This window comes from Mauremys reevesii, linkage group 6 (genome assembly GCF_016161935.1).
Source record: "Mauremys reevesii isolate NIE-2019 linkage group 6, ASM1616193v1, whole genome shotgun sequence".
Lineage (NCBI taxonomy): Eukaryota > Metazoa > Chordata > Testudines > Geoemydidae > Mauremys > Mauremys reevesii.
The window spans coordinates 26,147,349-26,166,199 of record NC_052628.1 but is presented as its reverse complement, the minus strand read 5'-3'; the positions used below and the strand labels follow the sequence as shown (position 1 = coordinate 26,166,199).

At 40.0% G+C, this 18,851-nt stretch overlaps 1 protein-coding gene across 4 annotated transcripts in view; it reads left to right on the top strand.

Moving 5' to 3' along the window:
* Positions 1-13,533, top strand: part of RICTOR (RPTOR independent companion of MTOR complex 2) — a 162,539-nt gene extending 149,006 nt beyond the window's left edge. For 3 of the 4 annotated variants that reach the window (XM_039543771.1, XM_039543772.1, XM_039543773.1), the window contains 4 exons: positions 5,577-5,735; positions 7,698-7,821; positions 8,790-8,928; positions 9,532-13,533. In XM_039543771.1, coding sequence (XP_039399705.1) covers positions 5,577-5,735; positions 7,698-7,821; positions 8,790-8,928; positions 9,532-9,606 — 497 coding nt within the window. In that variant the 3' untranslated portion in view covers positions 9,607-13,533. The remainder of the gene's footprint in view (positions 1-5,576; positions 5,736-7,697; positions 7,822-8,789; positions 8,929-9,531) is intronic. The other variant, XR_005600238.1, reaches the window with a different exon arrangement.
* Positions 13,534-18,851: the final 5,318 nt, after the last annotated feature.

Below are 18,851 nucleotides of genomic sequence, written 5' to 3'. Positions count from 1 at the left end.
CCTTCCTGCCAGTACAGGCATGATGGTGCACTCCTGCGAACACCAAGCTAAATCAGTGAGGCATCATTTACAGGCTCTTCAGAGGGCCTGTTCACAGCCAGCCGACCCTCATGCTGCTAAGCCTGGGACTTAAAGTCGGATGGTCTTATTGGGTCTGTCCTTACCCCAAGGAGCCATGACCTAAATGCAGAAAGGCCTGATCAGGAGTCTCAGAGCATATTTGGGAGAGAATCAAAGGACGGGGGAGGACACCATCTGGCCAGCCCAAGGGGTATATCCTAGGGTAGACGCAGGCCAGAAGAAGAAATCATTGAGTAGGACATGGTGCTGCTTTTCTGTTCCCCACCAGATGCTAAAGTGAGTCGTAAGATCTCTGGGGAAAGAAGTAAGACCATATGCAGTTCCCCTTTTTCTCAACACAAGTCTGGGGACTCTAGCAATGAGATCCCATCCCGTAGGAAAAGGGAGTAGAACCCAGAGGGGGAGAACAGAGAGGGAGATCTATTCAGATCACTTAAGATAGAAGAGCTGCAAGAGACCCTGCCCTGGCTACACCTGAGGGTCAACTCTTTCAAAGTGGGTGAAAAAAGGTTTTTAAAAAACAAAATAGAATAAAAATGAGGAGAAAAACCTAGAAATCTAAGAGGTGTTTGTGCCCTGACTTAAAGCACCACCCCTTCTGCTAAGGAAGGAGAGCGCTCATATTCAGGCTCTGAGTAGGGCATGGAAGAAATGCAGAAAAGGTATTTTCCTCTGTTTAAATTTGAGACCATGTAATGCAACAGAGCAGATATGAGGAAAAGTCTCAGGACAAATACCTGCCTTCCAAATCTTTGTCTGAGACAGCAATCCCACTGTACCCATTCTTTGAAGGTGTGATCAGGGAGAAATGGGAATTCCTTAATAAGGGTAAGCTTTATATAAGCAGGTATGCACATGCCTTAGCTGTGTCAGCCCAATCAGCTGTTGGCTTAGGGGGACTTTGAGTTGGCTCTTGCAACTTATAGAACCTAGGTTAAAAACGCCATCACAGAAATATCAAAGGTCAGTGCTGCAGTGGCATCTGTGGCAAAAGATACAGTGATCCCATTCGAATGGGATTTCTTTCCCAAAGATGCAACTGATAGAAAGATGGAAGCCACCAAGGGATTTTGAGGTTGCCTTGGCCACCCTCAGAATATCCATGGCCACTACATGCATCACAAGAACTTAGTGTCCTGGCTGGATTGACCATAATGCCAAGGGAGACGCAGACATCCTGATTTCCGGTCTACCATTAAGAAAATATCCCTAGCAACAGCTTCTGTCACAGATGGCCCCCAATTGATGCAATGAGATTCTCAGTCAGGGTCACAGCATCCAGCTCAGCAGGCAGGCACCATGTATGGCTGTGCCCCAGATTGCAGGTGCCCACTTCAAACAAATCCTGTGGTCATCCAAATTCATAGTCTCTCAACTGTTTGAGGAAAAAGTTGGTTAGATTGTGGCAGACAACACTTCTAAACCAAAATAGTCCTTCGCTTTCCCCCACATACTGTCTTGATGAGGTTATACAAGCCCAGTAACAGAAATATTCTGTCCATTCTCCTCACAAAATTACCTAAGGAAAGGACAGCAGGTTCATTCAGGAAAGCCCTGTACTCATGGATCAGGCAGCAAAACCAGAGATGGCAGCAGCCTCTCTGAGGGCTCATTATGGCAATGAGCAAATAAATGTGCCTCTGTTCAGATTTGAATCTAGGAAGCAGAATTTCTCATTTCTCAGGAGAATGGTCTCTATCAACTACAGAAGTGGATGAGAGGTAGTAAGTTGATGTTACTCCCCGAATAAAGTTCCCCATCCCATCCTTTCTTCATGTAATCCCCCATCTCATACAGCCACATCAAATGTGAGCTTGTGCTAAATAAAATCCTGGACATAGGAGCAAGAGAAAAAGTACCCTCAGAAGAAAGGTTCTTAAGGCTACACATCATATTCTTAATCATCCAAAAGAGTTGTCCTAGTTATTTCGACTCAACAAATGAAGATAGGTAGATTCTGGATGGAGACCCTAGCATTGATGGTAGCATCCCTGTCCCAGGCAGTCTTTCTTGCTTCAATGGACCTAGAAGATGCATATCGATGCACCCATATATATCCATTCTACCACCACCTACTGAGATTTGTGTATGGCACAGCCGATTAAAAGTACACAACTCTGCTAGTTCATTTTTCATTGTCCCCCAGGATCTTTCCCATGATGCTGGTGATGGTGATTGGCAGACTTAGGTCTCAGGGCACTCACCTGTATCCCTTTCTTGATGACATTTTGATCAGAATTCGAGCCAAAGTAGCAGCAAACTGCGCCACAATCCAGACACTATAACTTCAAGCACAGTTTCATGATAAACACTAGGCAGAGTTCCCTGGTCCTTTTCACAAGGATAGTTCAGCTGGGGGTGGACTTTGCCATCAATGTGGCAAGGGTCTACCCATCCCTGGACAGATTCCAGAAAATCCAGAGCCTCATATGTAGTGGTAAGAAACACAACGCTGTCCATAGCTCAATTTCTACAGTTACTGGGCCTTGTGATTTCATGTATAGTAATCACTCCATGGGGAAGATCCCGTATCAGAGGTATCCAGGTGTTTCTCATGAAAGTATGGAACCATTCACCAAAGCATATGCAGGATCAAGTGCTGGTTCCAAGATAGATACTGTACTCCCTCAGATGGACAGTCCCAAAAAATGTCTAAGGGTCTTCCATCATGCCTTCCAGACCCACCCATGGGTACTCACAACAGATGCCATCCTGATAGTGTGATCAGCACAGGTGGGATACAGAACAAGCACAAAATATTTAAACTCCATAGAAAGGAATCAAAGCATCTACCCCGTAGACCTCAGCGCTGTCAAGCTAGTCCAAAAAAGGCTCCAGAGCCACTTCAAGAGCAGCCACATTTCGGTCTAATTGTACAGCACTACCACTGTCACATGTATCAACAGCCATGGGGGAATTTGGAGCTCAACTCTACCTGCAGAAACAATAGAGATAATGGAATGGGCTGAGAAGAACTTATTTTCCATAAGAGCAGTACATATACAATACAAGCAAATAAAGGGAGAACTGAACCAGAAGGTAATCTAGGTGGTTTGATGTGCAATCAGCTCAGAATGATATCTGAATTAGGAAGTCTTCAGCCTGATATGACAGGAATATGGCCTCCAGCAGTTGACCTGTTTGCAGGTCACAAGAACAGAAAGGCTGCCAAAGAACTATACCAGAGGTCCCTCCAAGTGGATTCTTTTTGATACCGATGGCCACAAGGCCTGCTTTATGCATTCTCACCTTTCCCATTTTTAGGGACAGTGATTCAGAAGATAAGGCAAGAAGAAGCAAAAGTGATAGCTCGGCTTCACACTGGCTGAGGAGAGGAGAGTTTTTAGATATGGCAGACTTGGAAGCTGCATTGTATGGACCAGTGAGACCAGATATCCTTCACCAAGGTCTTCGCCTCAATCTAGACCCAGACCATCTACAACTAGCAGCTTGGCTATTGACAGGGAAGCATTAATCACTCTCTGTCATCCAAAGTAATGGTCACTCTAATCTCCTCCAAGTAGACTTTAATGCTAAATGCCTATTCTTCCATCTGGACAAGGTTTAGTGCATAGTGTCTAAAAAACAACAAAAATCCCATGGACCCTGGTATCTCAGCTATTCTGACTTTCTTGAGAACAGTGTGGGCAAGGGACTTGAGCCCAACACCATATCATGCCAGGTGTTGGCCATGAGTAGCATCTTACATACAGGTTCCTTGTCAGAGTCTTCAAGTATGCAGATTTCTCAGAGCTGTCAGAGTGGCTAGACTTGTGGCCAGACCAGTCTTTTCTAAACGGGCCCTACTGCAGGTGCTGAAAGCACCACCTGTTGGAGCCATTGGTCACACCATTCTGCCTGTTCATCCAAACCTGTTTCTTGGTCATGATCACATTTTCAGGATGAGTCTGAGGGCTTGTCTACACTTACTGGGGGATTGACACACAGTGATCAATGCATCAGTGGTCAATTTAGCAGGTCTAGTGAAGACCCGCTAAATCGACCGTAGATTGTTCTCCCGTTAACTCCTGTACTCCACCGGATTGAGAAGAGTAAGGAGAGTCAATGGGAGAAAGTCGCCCATCGACATCGGGTAGTGTGGACCGTGCGATAAGTAGATGTAAGCTACGTCGACTTGAGTTATGCTATTCACATAACTCAACTTGCATAGTTTAGATCGACTTTTTCCTGTGGTGTAGACAAAGCCTCAGAGTTTTCAGCTTTATCCGTGCAGGAATCTCATTGTGTATTCCAGGATGAAGGTGGTATTAGGACCCCAGAATCTTTCTTGCCAAAGGTGAACTCAGCTTTCCATGCCTCACAAGAAGACATCCTCCTGTCATTCTGTCCAAAGCCGCAGTATTCTATAGAAAAGCTTGGGTATAATCTGGATGTTCAGAGAGCACTAAAGATCTATACAAAGATCACTGAATTGATAAAACCACCAGGCTACCTGTTAATCTCCTTTTAATCTGAAGTGCCAAGGACTCAGGGTATCCTAACTACCTCTTGCCAGACGTATCAAGTTATGAATTGTAGAGGCATACAGTTTCTTTCCCTCCCCTCCTCCCCCATCTCATTCTACTTTTTTATCCTTCACTACTGCCCATGCATATCAGAAGTTTGGGGGACGCTGGGCTGCAGAATGAGCATTTGTTACCCGATTATTTGCTTTCTGCTACCAGGGTCTACCACAATTCTGCCCTGGATGGTGCCTTAGCCAAGGAACAACATTTAATTTTTAAAGCTACAATTTATGAACCAGTTTTCCTACTGTATATTGTTTACTGATTTGCTATTGAAGTTATTGTTACTAATTGTATTCTAAGAACTTTTACTCCATTTTGGCAAGCCAGATAACAAGTTTTGACTAGCAGGAGTTGACAGAGGGGACTCTAGTTCATATATATCAGAATTGTTGGAAATACCCCTAGAAGAAAGGAAATTATAGGGTAAGAAATTTCACAGCTTCTTCAGCCTGTTTAGATTGTAAAATCTTCAGGGCAAAAGTGATTACTTACCATGTGTAGGAACAACACTAGTGCAGTGGGGCTTATATCTCAGTTTGGGTTTCTAGATGCTAATGTAACACTAATATTACTACTACTTCTATTAATAATAATAATTAATAATGCTTTATTGTGCCTGCTAGTTTTCCAGCATTTAGATTGAGTTGGAAGTCATCATCCTGATAGTCTTCGAAGCATCTGTCAGTGCTTCAGTTGGATTTTTCATTTTAGCAAATGCTGATTCTCAAACATATAGACCTTAAGAGAGATGTCATAGATAACTTCAGGAATATTGGTACAGTTTTGTCCATGGTTCAACATCAGGCTTTTAAAAAGATGTCAAATTGTTTGCTGACAGTTACCATTTCTAATGCATCAACATCTTGTGGACTAAACATTGCGGTTTGCTTTCTTCTCCCTTCAAATGCATACTTGTATGTTTTCAATACTTTTTTAGTTGAAATAGGCAATATTATTTTTTTTCAGATTTTCCTGACATTCCATATTCTGATTGGTGTGGGCAGACCATACATAATCACTTAGATGTGGTTTCTCATTCCTCAAAATTTTCTGGGATTTCAGGATGTAGTGATGCAGTATCCCATGGTTCAGCTAGTAGTACCAAGAGTGCAGATCTTGTACTAGGTAAGCATGCAACCTTGCTAGTATTATAAAAGTATTAGTTCATTTTTTAAGAATTTTCTTTCTTATACTTAAATATTTTAGAAGACAATTTTGTTTGCATTTATTGTAATAGAGCAGGAGTGGTTTTTTAAAAACTATTTAGGTGCTTTTCTGTCCCTGTCAGGAAGGTAGCATGAAAGAGCACCAAAACTGGGTGTCAGGTGAGCTGAGTTCTATTCCTGGCTCTAACATTTACTCAGTGTGGCCTTTTGGCAAGTCAATTAAACTTCTCTGTACCTCAGTTTAAATCAAATTAATCTTATTTTTCCAGCCTAGTGTTAGCAGACAGAAAATTATCTTTAAAGTTGTTTGTATAGGACTCTTAAGTACATTCTATTCCATATTTTGGACCTTTTAAAATAGAATAGGGGACCATATTTAAACCTAGTTATAAACTGATAAATGTTGAGCTTTTTATAGTTTGGAGTTCTTTTAAAATATTAGGGAAAACATTTGATCTTTGAATATAATTCCTCATTGGCTTGTAATAATTTGAATTATTGTAATTACATATAAAGTAGAACCTTGCTAACCCAAACAGTTTATAATTCACATACAAAGGCAGATCTCCAACCCAATTCTGAGCAAAAATATAGTGGGAAGTGTCATGCTGTGTGGAATAGTTCACAACCACGAATGCCAACCTCAGGGCAGAGTGTCAAGCACCAGGGCAGAGATCCCAAACTGGTTGTGTGTTCTATAATTGGAATTCACCAACCCAGTAACAAATGTGAACTCCTAGAGTCACATAGTCCACTTGGGTATTCCTGTCTTTCTGGCCACCCCAGAAAGCTGGACTTAGTGATAGTTGGTTGCTGTGCACCAAAGGTCACAAAAGATTCCGATTGCATCCAGTCCCAAGAGACAAGTCACTTACCCCAGGTCAATTTGTACCTTAAACCTCTCACCAAAGGCAACACTTGCAGCCAATCCAGTAATAAACTAACTAAAGATTTATTAAGGAAAAAGAAATGAGCGCGCTATTATAAGGTTAAAGCAGGCAAGCATATATACACAAATGAGTTAGCCTGTGGTTCCTGTAGTGTTAGCTCTGGATGTCTTTTAGGGCTATCCTAGGTTGACCCTGTGGATCTCTGCTTCTGTTTCATGGCTCTGGCCCTGTGAGAGTCCAAATAGCAAAAGAGATGAAAAATTTTCTTGTCAGCTATTTTTATTTCCTTCTTCCAGAATTCATCCCATCACCTTGAGCCCTTTTTCAGGTAGCCCCTTCATGGTGTGAGAGGCAGTTAACAAAGTCTTTGTATACTGATGTTCCACAATGGCCCATTTAGTTTGGATGGCCCTTCCTGATGGGCAGGAGATGATACAGTGTCAGAGCAAACATATTTTTGTGGTTACAAAGCAAAAATTTAAATATTACCTTTTATAGCAAGCGATAAAGGTGGTGTAAGTGAGATTACTGCATTCAGTAATCTCCTTTACAATACCTTTATCGCGTGCATGCAATAAAGGTAATTAAGTTTTTCAAAGAGACTAAACGCTTTGTTATATGTCCAGCACCCATGTTATCCATACTAACACACAGGTGAAACAGACTGGTTTAGAGCTGGCACCTGGTCTGCCAGTGCCACAGCAGGGACAGAAATGTAGTTGGGTGTTACATCTTTAAGACCTCGTTGTTGTAAAATATATTGCACAATATTTACTAGTATACTTAAGAAGCTGTAATCTAACTAGTTAAAATTAAATTACTGTTGTGGTAAAATAAATAAACAAAGTATATTTAGTGATGTTTTTGTTGGCTTTGCATATTTTAGCTTGCGTATGTGTCTTGGTGATTCACAAAGTGCAGCAATTTTTATGAATTAGCACGGTTCAGCTGTATAGTACATGACACTTCTATTTAACACAATGAAAGAGTGTCCTGATTGAAATTCATACTGTGGAATTTATTTTCCTAAGGAGTAAAGTCAATTCCAGATGATACACCAGTGTGCCGAATACTGCTGCGAAAAGAAGTCTTACGCTTAGTAATCAATTTGAGTAGTTCAGTAGGAACAAAAGGCCATGAAACTGGACTCCTAACGTAAGTAAAATGTGTCCTTCAACTACAGTTTTTACCAACATTCGGTGTAGATATCTTGTAAAATCATAACTGTCATTTTTTTTTCATGTTTTACTCCTGGCTTTAAAAAGCATCAAAACTGATTTTGTCATAAGTCTGTAGAGATGGCATAATGTCTCAACTAAGTGAATCCAAAATTAGGGCTCAGTTTTTGCTTAATAACTGAGGTACTAAGCATTAAACACATTTTTTTTATGTATGGTTGTACTATTTTGTAGGAACTCCGTCATGCCTATGTATACTGGTGGGAGTTAAGGACAGATTGAGGGCTGACAGATTTTAAGGACTTGTGTTTTAAGATTTATTATTAAACCTTAAATTAATATCTACTTGTTTTCTCTGTCTCATTTTCTTTCATAATAGTCCTCTAACTATTATGATATTTTGTGCATCTGATATGCAGTGGTTTTGTATATTTTAAAAAAGTTTGCTTAAAGTCCTTATTGTATGAATTTTCTTAATGCTTCACTACATGCATTGAGTGCTTGTTGCTTTTAATTATATACTGTACTATTTTGGTTATAAACTACTATGCTGTGCTGTTTACTTTAAAATAAAATCTAGCCTAAGGACTTGAATAGTGCTTTCCAATTTGAGATTTTTATTTGTATACTTGTATAGAACTTCATTTAATCTAAATTTCCTCTGGTTGGATACAAAATATTAGCTAATGTAACATATTGAGAAGTGCTTGTGCCCAAGTGGTATAATAATAATCCCTGTAGATCATTTGGATTAGGTGCTTCTCTTCTTAAATGAGTTGATTTGTTTTGGCTGAACACATTAAAAATTCTCAACTTCTGTCGCTGAAGAGAGAAGTTTTGTTAACCATTATGACCAACATTTAGCCAAACAGTTTTAAAAAAAATATATATTATGATGGTTACATGTGAGTATATTAAAATTGCTTTCTTTTCCTAAATAATTAGCATTAAAGAGAAATTCCCCCAAGCATTTGATGACATCTGCCTTTACTCTGAGGTGTCCTACTTGCTAGCACACTGCACATTTCGACTGCCATCCCGAAGGTTCATTCAGGAGCTATTTCAAGATGTACAGTTTTTACAAGTAAGTAGAAGTGAAGATTTATTTGTCATGATCCTTGGGTACACTGCCCCTTCTGAGACTCTTTTGTCATCCCCTGTGTGTACTCTTTTCAAGTGACAGGTCCATGCCTCTACTTCTCTTTGCGTAGGACCCAGTGATCCAGCTACTATGTGACTGGGTCTGTGGGTTACATCCTCTGGTTTCCAGTCATGATACCTAATAAGCCCCAGTGGTCTTGGCAAGGGTTTCCTTTCGGGAGCCTCTGTTTAGTATGCAGTAACTCAAGAGAAGTTTCTTCAAAACAGAGTATGATTTACTTGCCAGAAGGTGCACAGCACTCTGAGACAGAGATTTAAAGAGAGTGTCTTCTAGTGTCTTACCTATATTTGGCATTCCCTCCATGGTAAGTAACCCATGATCAATACACAGAGGCATGCACAATATTCGTAAAAAATAATAGATATTTCTCAGTTCTTCACAGTATTAACTTCAAAAGATGCACCAATTGGATTCAGGTTTCATCGTTCTCTAAATGAAATGACCACTCATGCCAATGTTGTGGTTATATGATGTGTTCGTGGTAGAACACCTGTAAGTTAATACTGCATCCTCTTTGCCCTTTAGATGCATGAAGAAGCAGAGGCTGTTCTAGCAACACCACCAAAACAACCAGTAATTGACACATCAGCTGAATCCTGACCTCAGTTTTGTACAGTGCATGGTATATGGACTAGCTGAAAGCCTCAGACAACTTCTGATTGACTGGACAGCAAAGATAGGAGCACCATCTCCTAGACAGTTCCAGAAATTACTGGTACATGAAGAGTGAATTGAAGACTTTTCTCCACAAAAATCACTGCCCCAGCCCTCTGAGCCCTTGAGGAATTGTAACTCATTACCATAGTTTTAATAATAATAATTACCAATATATGCAAGAAACAAGCACTGAACACCTGCACAGGTTTTCATTTCATTTTTAATATGACAGTTAAACAATATACGACAGTGTGCAGAGACCTCTTTTAAATGGTTGACTTCAAATTCTGTTCCAGATAAGCAGAATGATGCCTTGCTTATTAACCCCTGGACGCCAGGAGTCAGGGTACACGAGAGTATATCCCATTGCCGACAGTGGGGCATACTGTAACCATGGACACCAAGGGACTAACGTTGGGCCTTTTATGTTAGCTTCCTAATGTTTGTAACACTACTTGAGGGGTTCATAACCTCAGATAGAAAGAAAAGCCTCCATGAATCTGGGGGTTTCTTATAAGTTATTTTAATGTTACTATAGTTGCAAGAGTTATTTTATTAGGACTCTCTCTAGTTTTATGGCAATTACATACAACATGTTATCTAAATTGGTTAAGGATTTTCACTACAGTTTCTGATTTAAAAAACAACAAATCACTTTTTAAATTTGATTGTTTTCCCTGTACATTATGCATGTGGTGTTTAGGATTTCTATATTCATGCTCATGTATTGTGAACATTGGTCTTATTCTTAAATGAAAATCTTTAACAAGCATGATTTGTATCAGATGGGGTGAATACTGTATCAGCTAGACTAGAAAACATTTGATCATTGTTGCTTTTTTGGTAAAATACATGGTAGTAGGTAATTTCCACATTCCATGGGAAACATTTTTCTAAAACAAACATTTGCTTTAATTTTCATATGTCTGACTGATCACCGGATAATGCTAATAATTGTAGTGAAAAGCCTTAAGTACCAAATTTTGAAAGAGCAGTACTTTAATTTTATATTGGTGTTCTTTAGATCTTTTGCACAATTTACTTGATACAATGACCGATAAATGGGTACAATAACTGCCTTCATCATGTTATTAGTGAGGCCGATAAATTGAGTACAACCTAAAAAACAAAAACAAAAAAAAACCTTTTATGTAACTAAAGAGATTTGGAAGCCTTTACAAGAATTAAATACAAATATATGCAAATTTGTATATACAGTAGCATGGCCACCTTCATTAGAAAGCTTGGTTTTGATATGTGAATCATTCAGCTGGACTGTATTAGATAGAACACCTTTTTAACCCAGTCACTTTTACCTTTTTTATAATTAAAGTGTCAGATTAGATAGTTTAGATGAAGATAGGTTAAATTTATCCCAATATTTCATAACCCTCATGTTACCTTATTAATTAATGTGCTATTGGAGATTTCCATAGATAGCCCTGGGAGCTAATAAGAGCAAAACACATTTCCTAATGAAATGTAAAATTAATTTGATCATATTGGAAATTCATTTTGGGGACAAAACAATATCATCTTGTTACCTAACATTGCTTTGCAGAATTCATTTCACTGAGTGCACTGAATGCAAACACCTGACAGCAAAGCAGTTGCAGGGCTACAAACTGCTTCTCTCACAGTAAAATTTAGTTCCCTGAGTTTTTCATCTTTTCATGAGATCCCATTGAAGGAAAGAGCAGAAGGAAACCACTTTAACTCTTACCATCAATGACACCAATAACAGTATAACGTATCTATGAAATATATTTGATAATGGAAAACATTACCCAACAGTAGTTATTTGGACTTCTCTGGTCTTAAGAATAAATATTTCTGCAAAACCAAAATAACCACAATATAAGAAATAGTGATATAAACTCCAAAGCAAATAATGTAGTAGTCCCACCAAAAATGGGATTAGCATATGTTATACAGTAGTTTCCAACACTACCTCAGTTAGGATAGAGTATGAACTCTTTGTTTTAATAACTCTAGATGGTGTTAAATCAAATAAATCTGTTTATTTTTCTGCAGTTAAGGCAATGTAAACCATTTATCTACCTTTATCTAAAAAAACAAAACTTTGTCACCATTTTTATCGACAGTATAGAAAGAACATTAGAAAGGTGTCTCAATAAACAAAAAGTAAGCAAATGAAGATTTCAATATACTTTTTAAAAATTGATGCTACTCTGTTAACTCCTCTGTTCACCGCCAGGTCTGGATCCTCCGCCTTTGAATGCTTATGTATTCTGAAGTACACAATTATGTGGGGAATCATTACACCAAGAAGTTAACGTATGGAAAAGTTGCTGAAAACTTAAGGGTTGATCTCTATGGTAGCAGAAGATTAATTTTTCAAGTATCTATATCAATGTTAGTAAATTTCAACAAAATATGCATAATAGATGTAATGTCAGTACTGTAGGCTTCATAGATATGGCATTTCTAGAACTAACTTACATTTAGTTCACACTAATTTTTAATGTTAATTGACAAATGAAGGGGTACTGTATGATTTGGAGTAATTTGTGACATTTGCATTAGTTATAAGCTGTGAATTTCGAATTTTAGAGTGAATTTTCAAAATATCCTTCTGCAAAGTTCCTAATTTAAGAGCATTTATTCTGCTCCTTTAATATCATTTAGATATATTTACATAAAGAGAAAAAAAATAAGAATTGTAAAATGCAGCTCATTTTAACCCTAATTGAAAATCCCTATGCTTACCCCCACCCCATTTTAGAACGAGACACGAGAAGCTGACAGACTCTGCTCACTCTGTATCTTTCCAAACCTAAAGATTTGTGATGTTGTTGAATACCTGCTAAACCCTATAGCATTCAGTTACAGTATTTGCATTCTAAGTATACTCCCAAGAGTTGCATTTGCTGTGACATAAAACTCCTGAATGAATAAATATTACAGTATGGCCACAATTTTCAGAGGAGGGTCCCTGAAGTTAAACACCTAAAGCCATATGTAGGCATCTAGATTAGAGGTCCAGTTTTCAAAGGTGTTAAACACTCCTAGCTCTCTGATTTCAAGAAGAGTTGCAGTAGATCATCACTTACCTATGCCTAGGTGTGCACATTCAGTAATTTTGGCCATTGGACATAAAGTATGTGAGAAACAGAATAGTTCTCATCAACGAATTTCCCTGTTTAATCTGATCTTAAATATTTACCTACAGATGTCTTCTGTTTTTTTTATGACACACTAAAATGACAAAGTATTCAATAGTTTACACCATAAAAGCTTACTTGTCTAGAGATTTTTGGAGGTGGGGGGAGTGACTTGGGGGTTGGGTTGCAACACTCAGAAGTAAGTTGCATTTATATACATCTTAAAGTATGTACCAGGCAGCAGTGAGAAATCATTCATATATTTTATCATTATTCTTAAAAACATATGCAGTGAGCTTGAATGTGAATCTAATTTGTGGTGAGAGGGAGTTGAACAAAAAACAGTAACAGCTATGATAGTAGTATAAGGAAGAGAAATAATTATTCTAGAAATAGTTCTAAAACATTTAGAGAATGAATTATGAGTAATGAGTGGTAAAAATTTTCAGATGCTTCCACTTCAGTCTGCACTGTAATCCACAGTTGCTTTTCTAGATCTGGACAAATTTATGTAACATTGTAAAGTGAATGTACGTTCATGATGAGGAATCCTTCTTCATGGAAGAAGTTTAGATTAAGTTTGGAAATGTCTCCTCTAGCCCTCTACCCATGCCCTTGCTGCTCTTACACAGAAGATTCTAACAAGTTGTGCTTCGCTGTGGAGGCAGCTGAAAAGGTTCTGTAATCTTTTTCAGTTACATTCACTTATACCACTCTGTGCTTATTTACAGGTACACTAGTACGGAAAGTAAAATCCTAAATTTATGAAATACCTTTGGGAACATGTTAGAAACCGTGTTAGAGTTTTCCCCTTGGTAGGAAGTGGAAAAGGTTAGCCTTTTGTTTCTTTGATTTGTTTGATTATTAGCTCCATGTTCTGATTTCCTAGATATTTTTATTCACAACAGATTTTTATGTTCATTAAAGAGTGTGGATTTTCTTTGGACTATTTTTGTAAAATAGGCGGATAGCAATGCCACAGCATGCAGAAATTGCACATTTTGCTTGACTTGCTTTGTAAAATACACTATTTAATTTGAGAAATGTAATTTATGCCAAAAAAGTGTAACTTGCCATTTTGCCACTGAATAGGTTGTTTTAGCACAAAATGCAATGTCTTAGGGGGAAAAGGCAGACATTTTGTAGATGTAGTTGAAAAAATGTTCCAATATTGGCTGTCAGTATCCCTAAAACTGCATTATAAGAGATGATGTAAATTAGTCTTTCTGAAGAGGGAAGGGATTGTTAAAATCTCAAGACTTATTTTCCCTGCCCCATGTGGTTTCTTTACTTTTTTTATTATTATTTAGTAATACGCTGCTACATATTTGGAGTTTCTAGTGTTTGTAGGTCACTGAACAGACATTGAAATCTGATTTATATTGTATACCTGTAACATAGAAAGAAAAAAGTATTTATATATTTTCCGTAAGAATATGTCATTGAGCTGTGTATAATTTAAACAGAGGCTTGTCTCAACATGGCTTTGCCCACCTTGATCTTTTTTTGTGTTTTTTGGTTTTTGTATAGTGCGTACAGTTCATGTCCATGGGCATTAAAAGCCTCCTGAAGTATAATCTTATCAAAGGGATGCATTGTTAATAAAATGCTTAAACTACTTACAGTTGTCCTGGTGTCTTAACTACCTCTAAGCACTAGAAATGAGTTGGAATTTTCCTATTATATAATGTATTAGAGTTACTAAATATAATTAGAGCCAACATAAATTTTTCAAATGAAAATTTGTCAAAAATGCCCATTTGAGGAAAAATTCCCATTTTCCAAAAAATATTTTAATTAATTTTTATAAATTGATGAATCAACTTTAATTTTTATCACTTAAATTACAAATTTTCATACATGATTTTTTAATTTTGAAAAACATTTAAACAGTTTTCACCACATAATCTTTTACTTGCAGTAATCACCAAAGTGGTTTTTTAGAAAGTAATTCAAATTATTAAAAAATCACTTTTGAAAATTTCCTATTTTGGAAAAGAAGATGACATGTCAGTGATATATTTCAAAAAGCAAAAAAATTCCATTTTGAAAACTAAATGAAAATTTCATGTTTTTTTAGTTTTTAACCAGTTCTTAATATAACCCATAAAGAATTTTTTCCCTAATAGTATAGATACCAAGTGACAAAGGACTCAGCAGGGGATATACTATACTGGTGTATAGTTTTTATTACAGTGCTCCCACTCTATTCTTTGACTATATGTCATTAGAAAATAACACAAAAAGGATTATCCTTGCTTGGATAGCTGCTTACTAATGCTTGACTGTTTTCATATTGTATATTATTTTGAAGTACAATTTAATTTATGTGATGTGGCTGCCTGGTCTGGACTAGTGGCTGGGTTCTCTTCATTTCTGAGGTAAGTCATAACCAGTCTTGATATAGGATTTTCAATCCTCCTCCTCCTCTTGGCGAACAGTCAAGCTTTCCCATTTGTTCTGCAGCCCAGCATCTCTCAGTTCTTGACATCTAGGCTACTTTCCTCTCGCTGCTGCTGCTGGAAATGGATCAGGGTTTTGGAGTCGCATTGTCTGGCCGTGCTCCCACTTGTTTCCAATTTCTCTGCCTCTGTGGCAGCGTGCAGACAGCTCCCACCTTCACATCTGCCTGGGAGGTGGGAGGAACTTCTTTGTCAAAATTTGGGGCAGTGGTGATCTCCCTCTCAGCCCCTCCTCCTCCCAGGCCAGTTTTTTAGCTGGGTGTTGGAACTCCTGAGAGCAACAGTTGCAGTGCCTTCTTTTGCTTCTCTGCAACTTCCAGGTATGGCAGAGTAGCCTAAAAAGCACCAAATGAAATCCATACAGGGCTCCATCTGTCAGACTGCCCTTCTCAGGCTTGGGAAGACAGTGAGTTGTTCCCAGGCTTCACCCAGCCTTCTATATCTAAGTCTATTAGATCCAAGGGCTATGAGCTGAACAGGCATGTGGGATCTGCTACCCACTAGAGCTGCCGTGACTCCAGCATGGGTAAAATGAACCAGGAGTCAATGAGCAAAGCAGGGAAAGGCTCCAAGGACAAGGAGGACCCCAGCCAGCTGACCCAAGGGGTAAGTCCCAAGGGGCCCCCGGAAAAGAGAGGAGGCAGACTTTGCAGGGTCACAAATCCCTCCCTTCGCCTTTCCCTGACCCCCCAAATGGGTCCTGAGCATACTGAGGAAAGAATCAGGGCTCATAAGCACTTCCTAATTTGGCCAGGAGGGCTCTAGAAGCTTTTTCTCTTCCACATCCCTGGGGTATGGGACACAACAGGGGAGGAAAGGACACCAAAAAAGGGGAAGAAAGTGTAAAAAGATCTAGGTGGTATGAGTCCTCTTCCTTTTCCCCTTCCACAGAGAATGGTGAATTGTCAGGCTCTGACTCTGATCAGGATTGGGGAAAGCCTTTCCCTGTCTCCCCCCGCCCTGAGAAATTCAAGGCCATATACCAACAAGGTTGTATCTACTATTCAGATTCAACCTAAAAAAATATCCCAAGAACAAGTCTCTGAGTAAGTCCCCCTCGAAATACTCCCCTGAGGCCATGAATCCCCTGCCCTCCTCCTTCAAGGAAGTAATCTGGGATGAATGGGGTAAGCCAAACAAGGGCAAGCATGTTAACAGAAAGGATCTTGGGTTCTATAGGATCTAGGAATGAAAGTCCCAGTTACTGAGATACCAAAGGTTGACCCTGCTCTAGCATCCCCCCTCTCAAGATATGGTTCTATCCGAAGGATCCCATAGATAGAAAAATGGAGGCCACTCTCAAAAAAGATGCTGAGGCCTCAGAGCAGTGGTCCCCAACCTTTTCATCTGGCAGGCGCCAGACGGACCGTGGCGGCGGTGGAACATCCGCCAAAATGCCGCCAAATTTCTGCGGCATTTCGGCGGCAATGCCGCTTGATGACATCACTTGGCAAGCGGCGTCATCGAGAGGTGTCGCTGCAGAAATTCGGCGGCATTTCGGCGGATGCTCCACCGCTGGCCAGGACGCGGGCGCACTTAGATGCCCCTGCGGGCGCTATGGCACCCGCGGGCACCACGTTGGGGACCCCTGCCTCAGAGAGTCCCTGACAGCTACTTGCATTCTTAAGACATCTTTTTCCTGGCTGGAAGATCTCTGAGCCCTCAAGACTAGAGGTCACCCGGCCTTTGGATCTATTTTAAAGAAAGTTTTCCTCTTTTTGGAGACGACGAATCTCAATCAAAGCCGTCGCCATCAGCTCAGTGACCAGGCATCACATATGGCTCGGTTCCTGTGGAAGATGGATAGCTACTCAAAGCTGGTGCTGTGCTCTGCCAAATTCACAGGAGCCCTGCTTTTTGGAGAGAAGCTAGACAAGGCAGTGGCGGACAATGCTGCAAAATCTAAAGAGGCTCTTCTGACATGACACCATGCCTTTTGAGAGAGTAGAGACCGGTTTTCAGATGGAAGTGTTCCTTTTGGCCTTCATTCTCACAGAAATACCAGCAAAGAAACAGCAGATTCTCTAGAAAAAAGCTGTGGAATCTTGGCTTGGGAAGAAAGCCACGCCCGAGGGAATTCTGCTGCTCCCGAATTACAGATTCCACCCCATCCGTTTTTCATTCAGCCCCCCATCTCAAACGACCCTTTAAAGCAAGGTCTAATCCAGAACAAAATTTCTCACCTCCTGGATATGGGAGTAATAGAGACCATTCCCTCAGAAGAAAGAATCTGAGGGTTCTACTCCATCTTTATCGTTCAGAAGTGTTAGGAGGAATCCAACCCATTCTAGATCTCTTTATGCCCAAATAAATGTTAGTCTCTAAAGTGCCACAAGGATTCCTCGTTGTTTTTACTGATAGAGGTTTCAGAGGGGTAGCCATGTTAGCCTTTCTGACTTCAGTGGACCTGGCAGATGCACATAGCCACATCCCTGGCAGATTGTGCCATCTCAGGTTCCTAGGGTTTGGCTACAGCAGGAATCAATCTCAATATCAGATGCCCCCCATTCAGCCTGTCTTCAGTCCCACATGTTTTTACAAAGGTGGTGGTGGTAATCATAGCCAGGCTTAGGTTGCAGGGTATCCATCTGTACTTGTTCCTGAGTGACATCTTAATCAGAAACAGCACATGGCATTACATCCCTACCTTGAATCTCCTGCAGGCGAATGGCGTTGTCATCTACCTCGAGAAAAGCATGTTGATTCTGTCCACCCAAATAACTCACTTGGGAGTGGACATAGATACCTTGATAGGAAGGATATATCCCTGTCCTACAGAGGTTCCAGAAGGTTCAAGATGACCTCACATTGTTTTGGAACTGCAAGAGGGCCCACTATTGCATGAGAATTCAATTGCTAGGCCTTCTAGTATTGTGTGTAGGGATCATCCATGGGACGGGCATGGACATAATCACACAACAGGTGCCTTCAAGGCTTCATCTTAAAGGTATGGGACCACTTCCCAGAATGCATGAAAGATCAAGTAAGGATTCCAGGACGTGATCAACTCCTTAAATCGGTGGTCAGCCCAGGGCAATGCCCGCCAGGGAATGCACATGTACCTTCCAGATCCCCTGATCCTGACAACTGATGCCAGTCTGGAGGGCAGGGGAACACATCTGGCATCCTAAACAGCTCAAGGCATTTACAACATGGAGGAAAGGACCAACAGCATATATCTCATAGAACTATGCAGTCAAGCTGGAGCTTATCAAGGTTCATTCCAGCCTAGAGAGCAACCACATCTTGATTCAGTACATGACCACAGTCACACATGTGAACAGCCGTGGGGGAACAAGAAGCTCAGGGCTACATGCCAGAGCAATGGAAATGATGTAATGGGCGGAGCACTCTCTCCTCTCCCTCAGGGCAATTCACGTAAAGGGAGACCCGAACCAGAAGGTGAATTGGCTCAGCAGGCCCAAGGTGAACAATACTGAAATCTGCCTGTATCAGGAAGTCTTCGAGTTAATTGTCCAATCTTTCAGCCTGCCCTCAACTGACCTATTCACAAACTACATGAATGTGACGAGACCAAAGTACTTCACCAGAGGAGTGGACCCCAGATCCATGGGGACAGATGCACTATCACACAGATGGC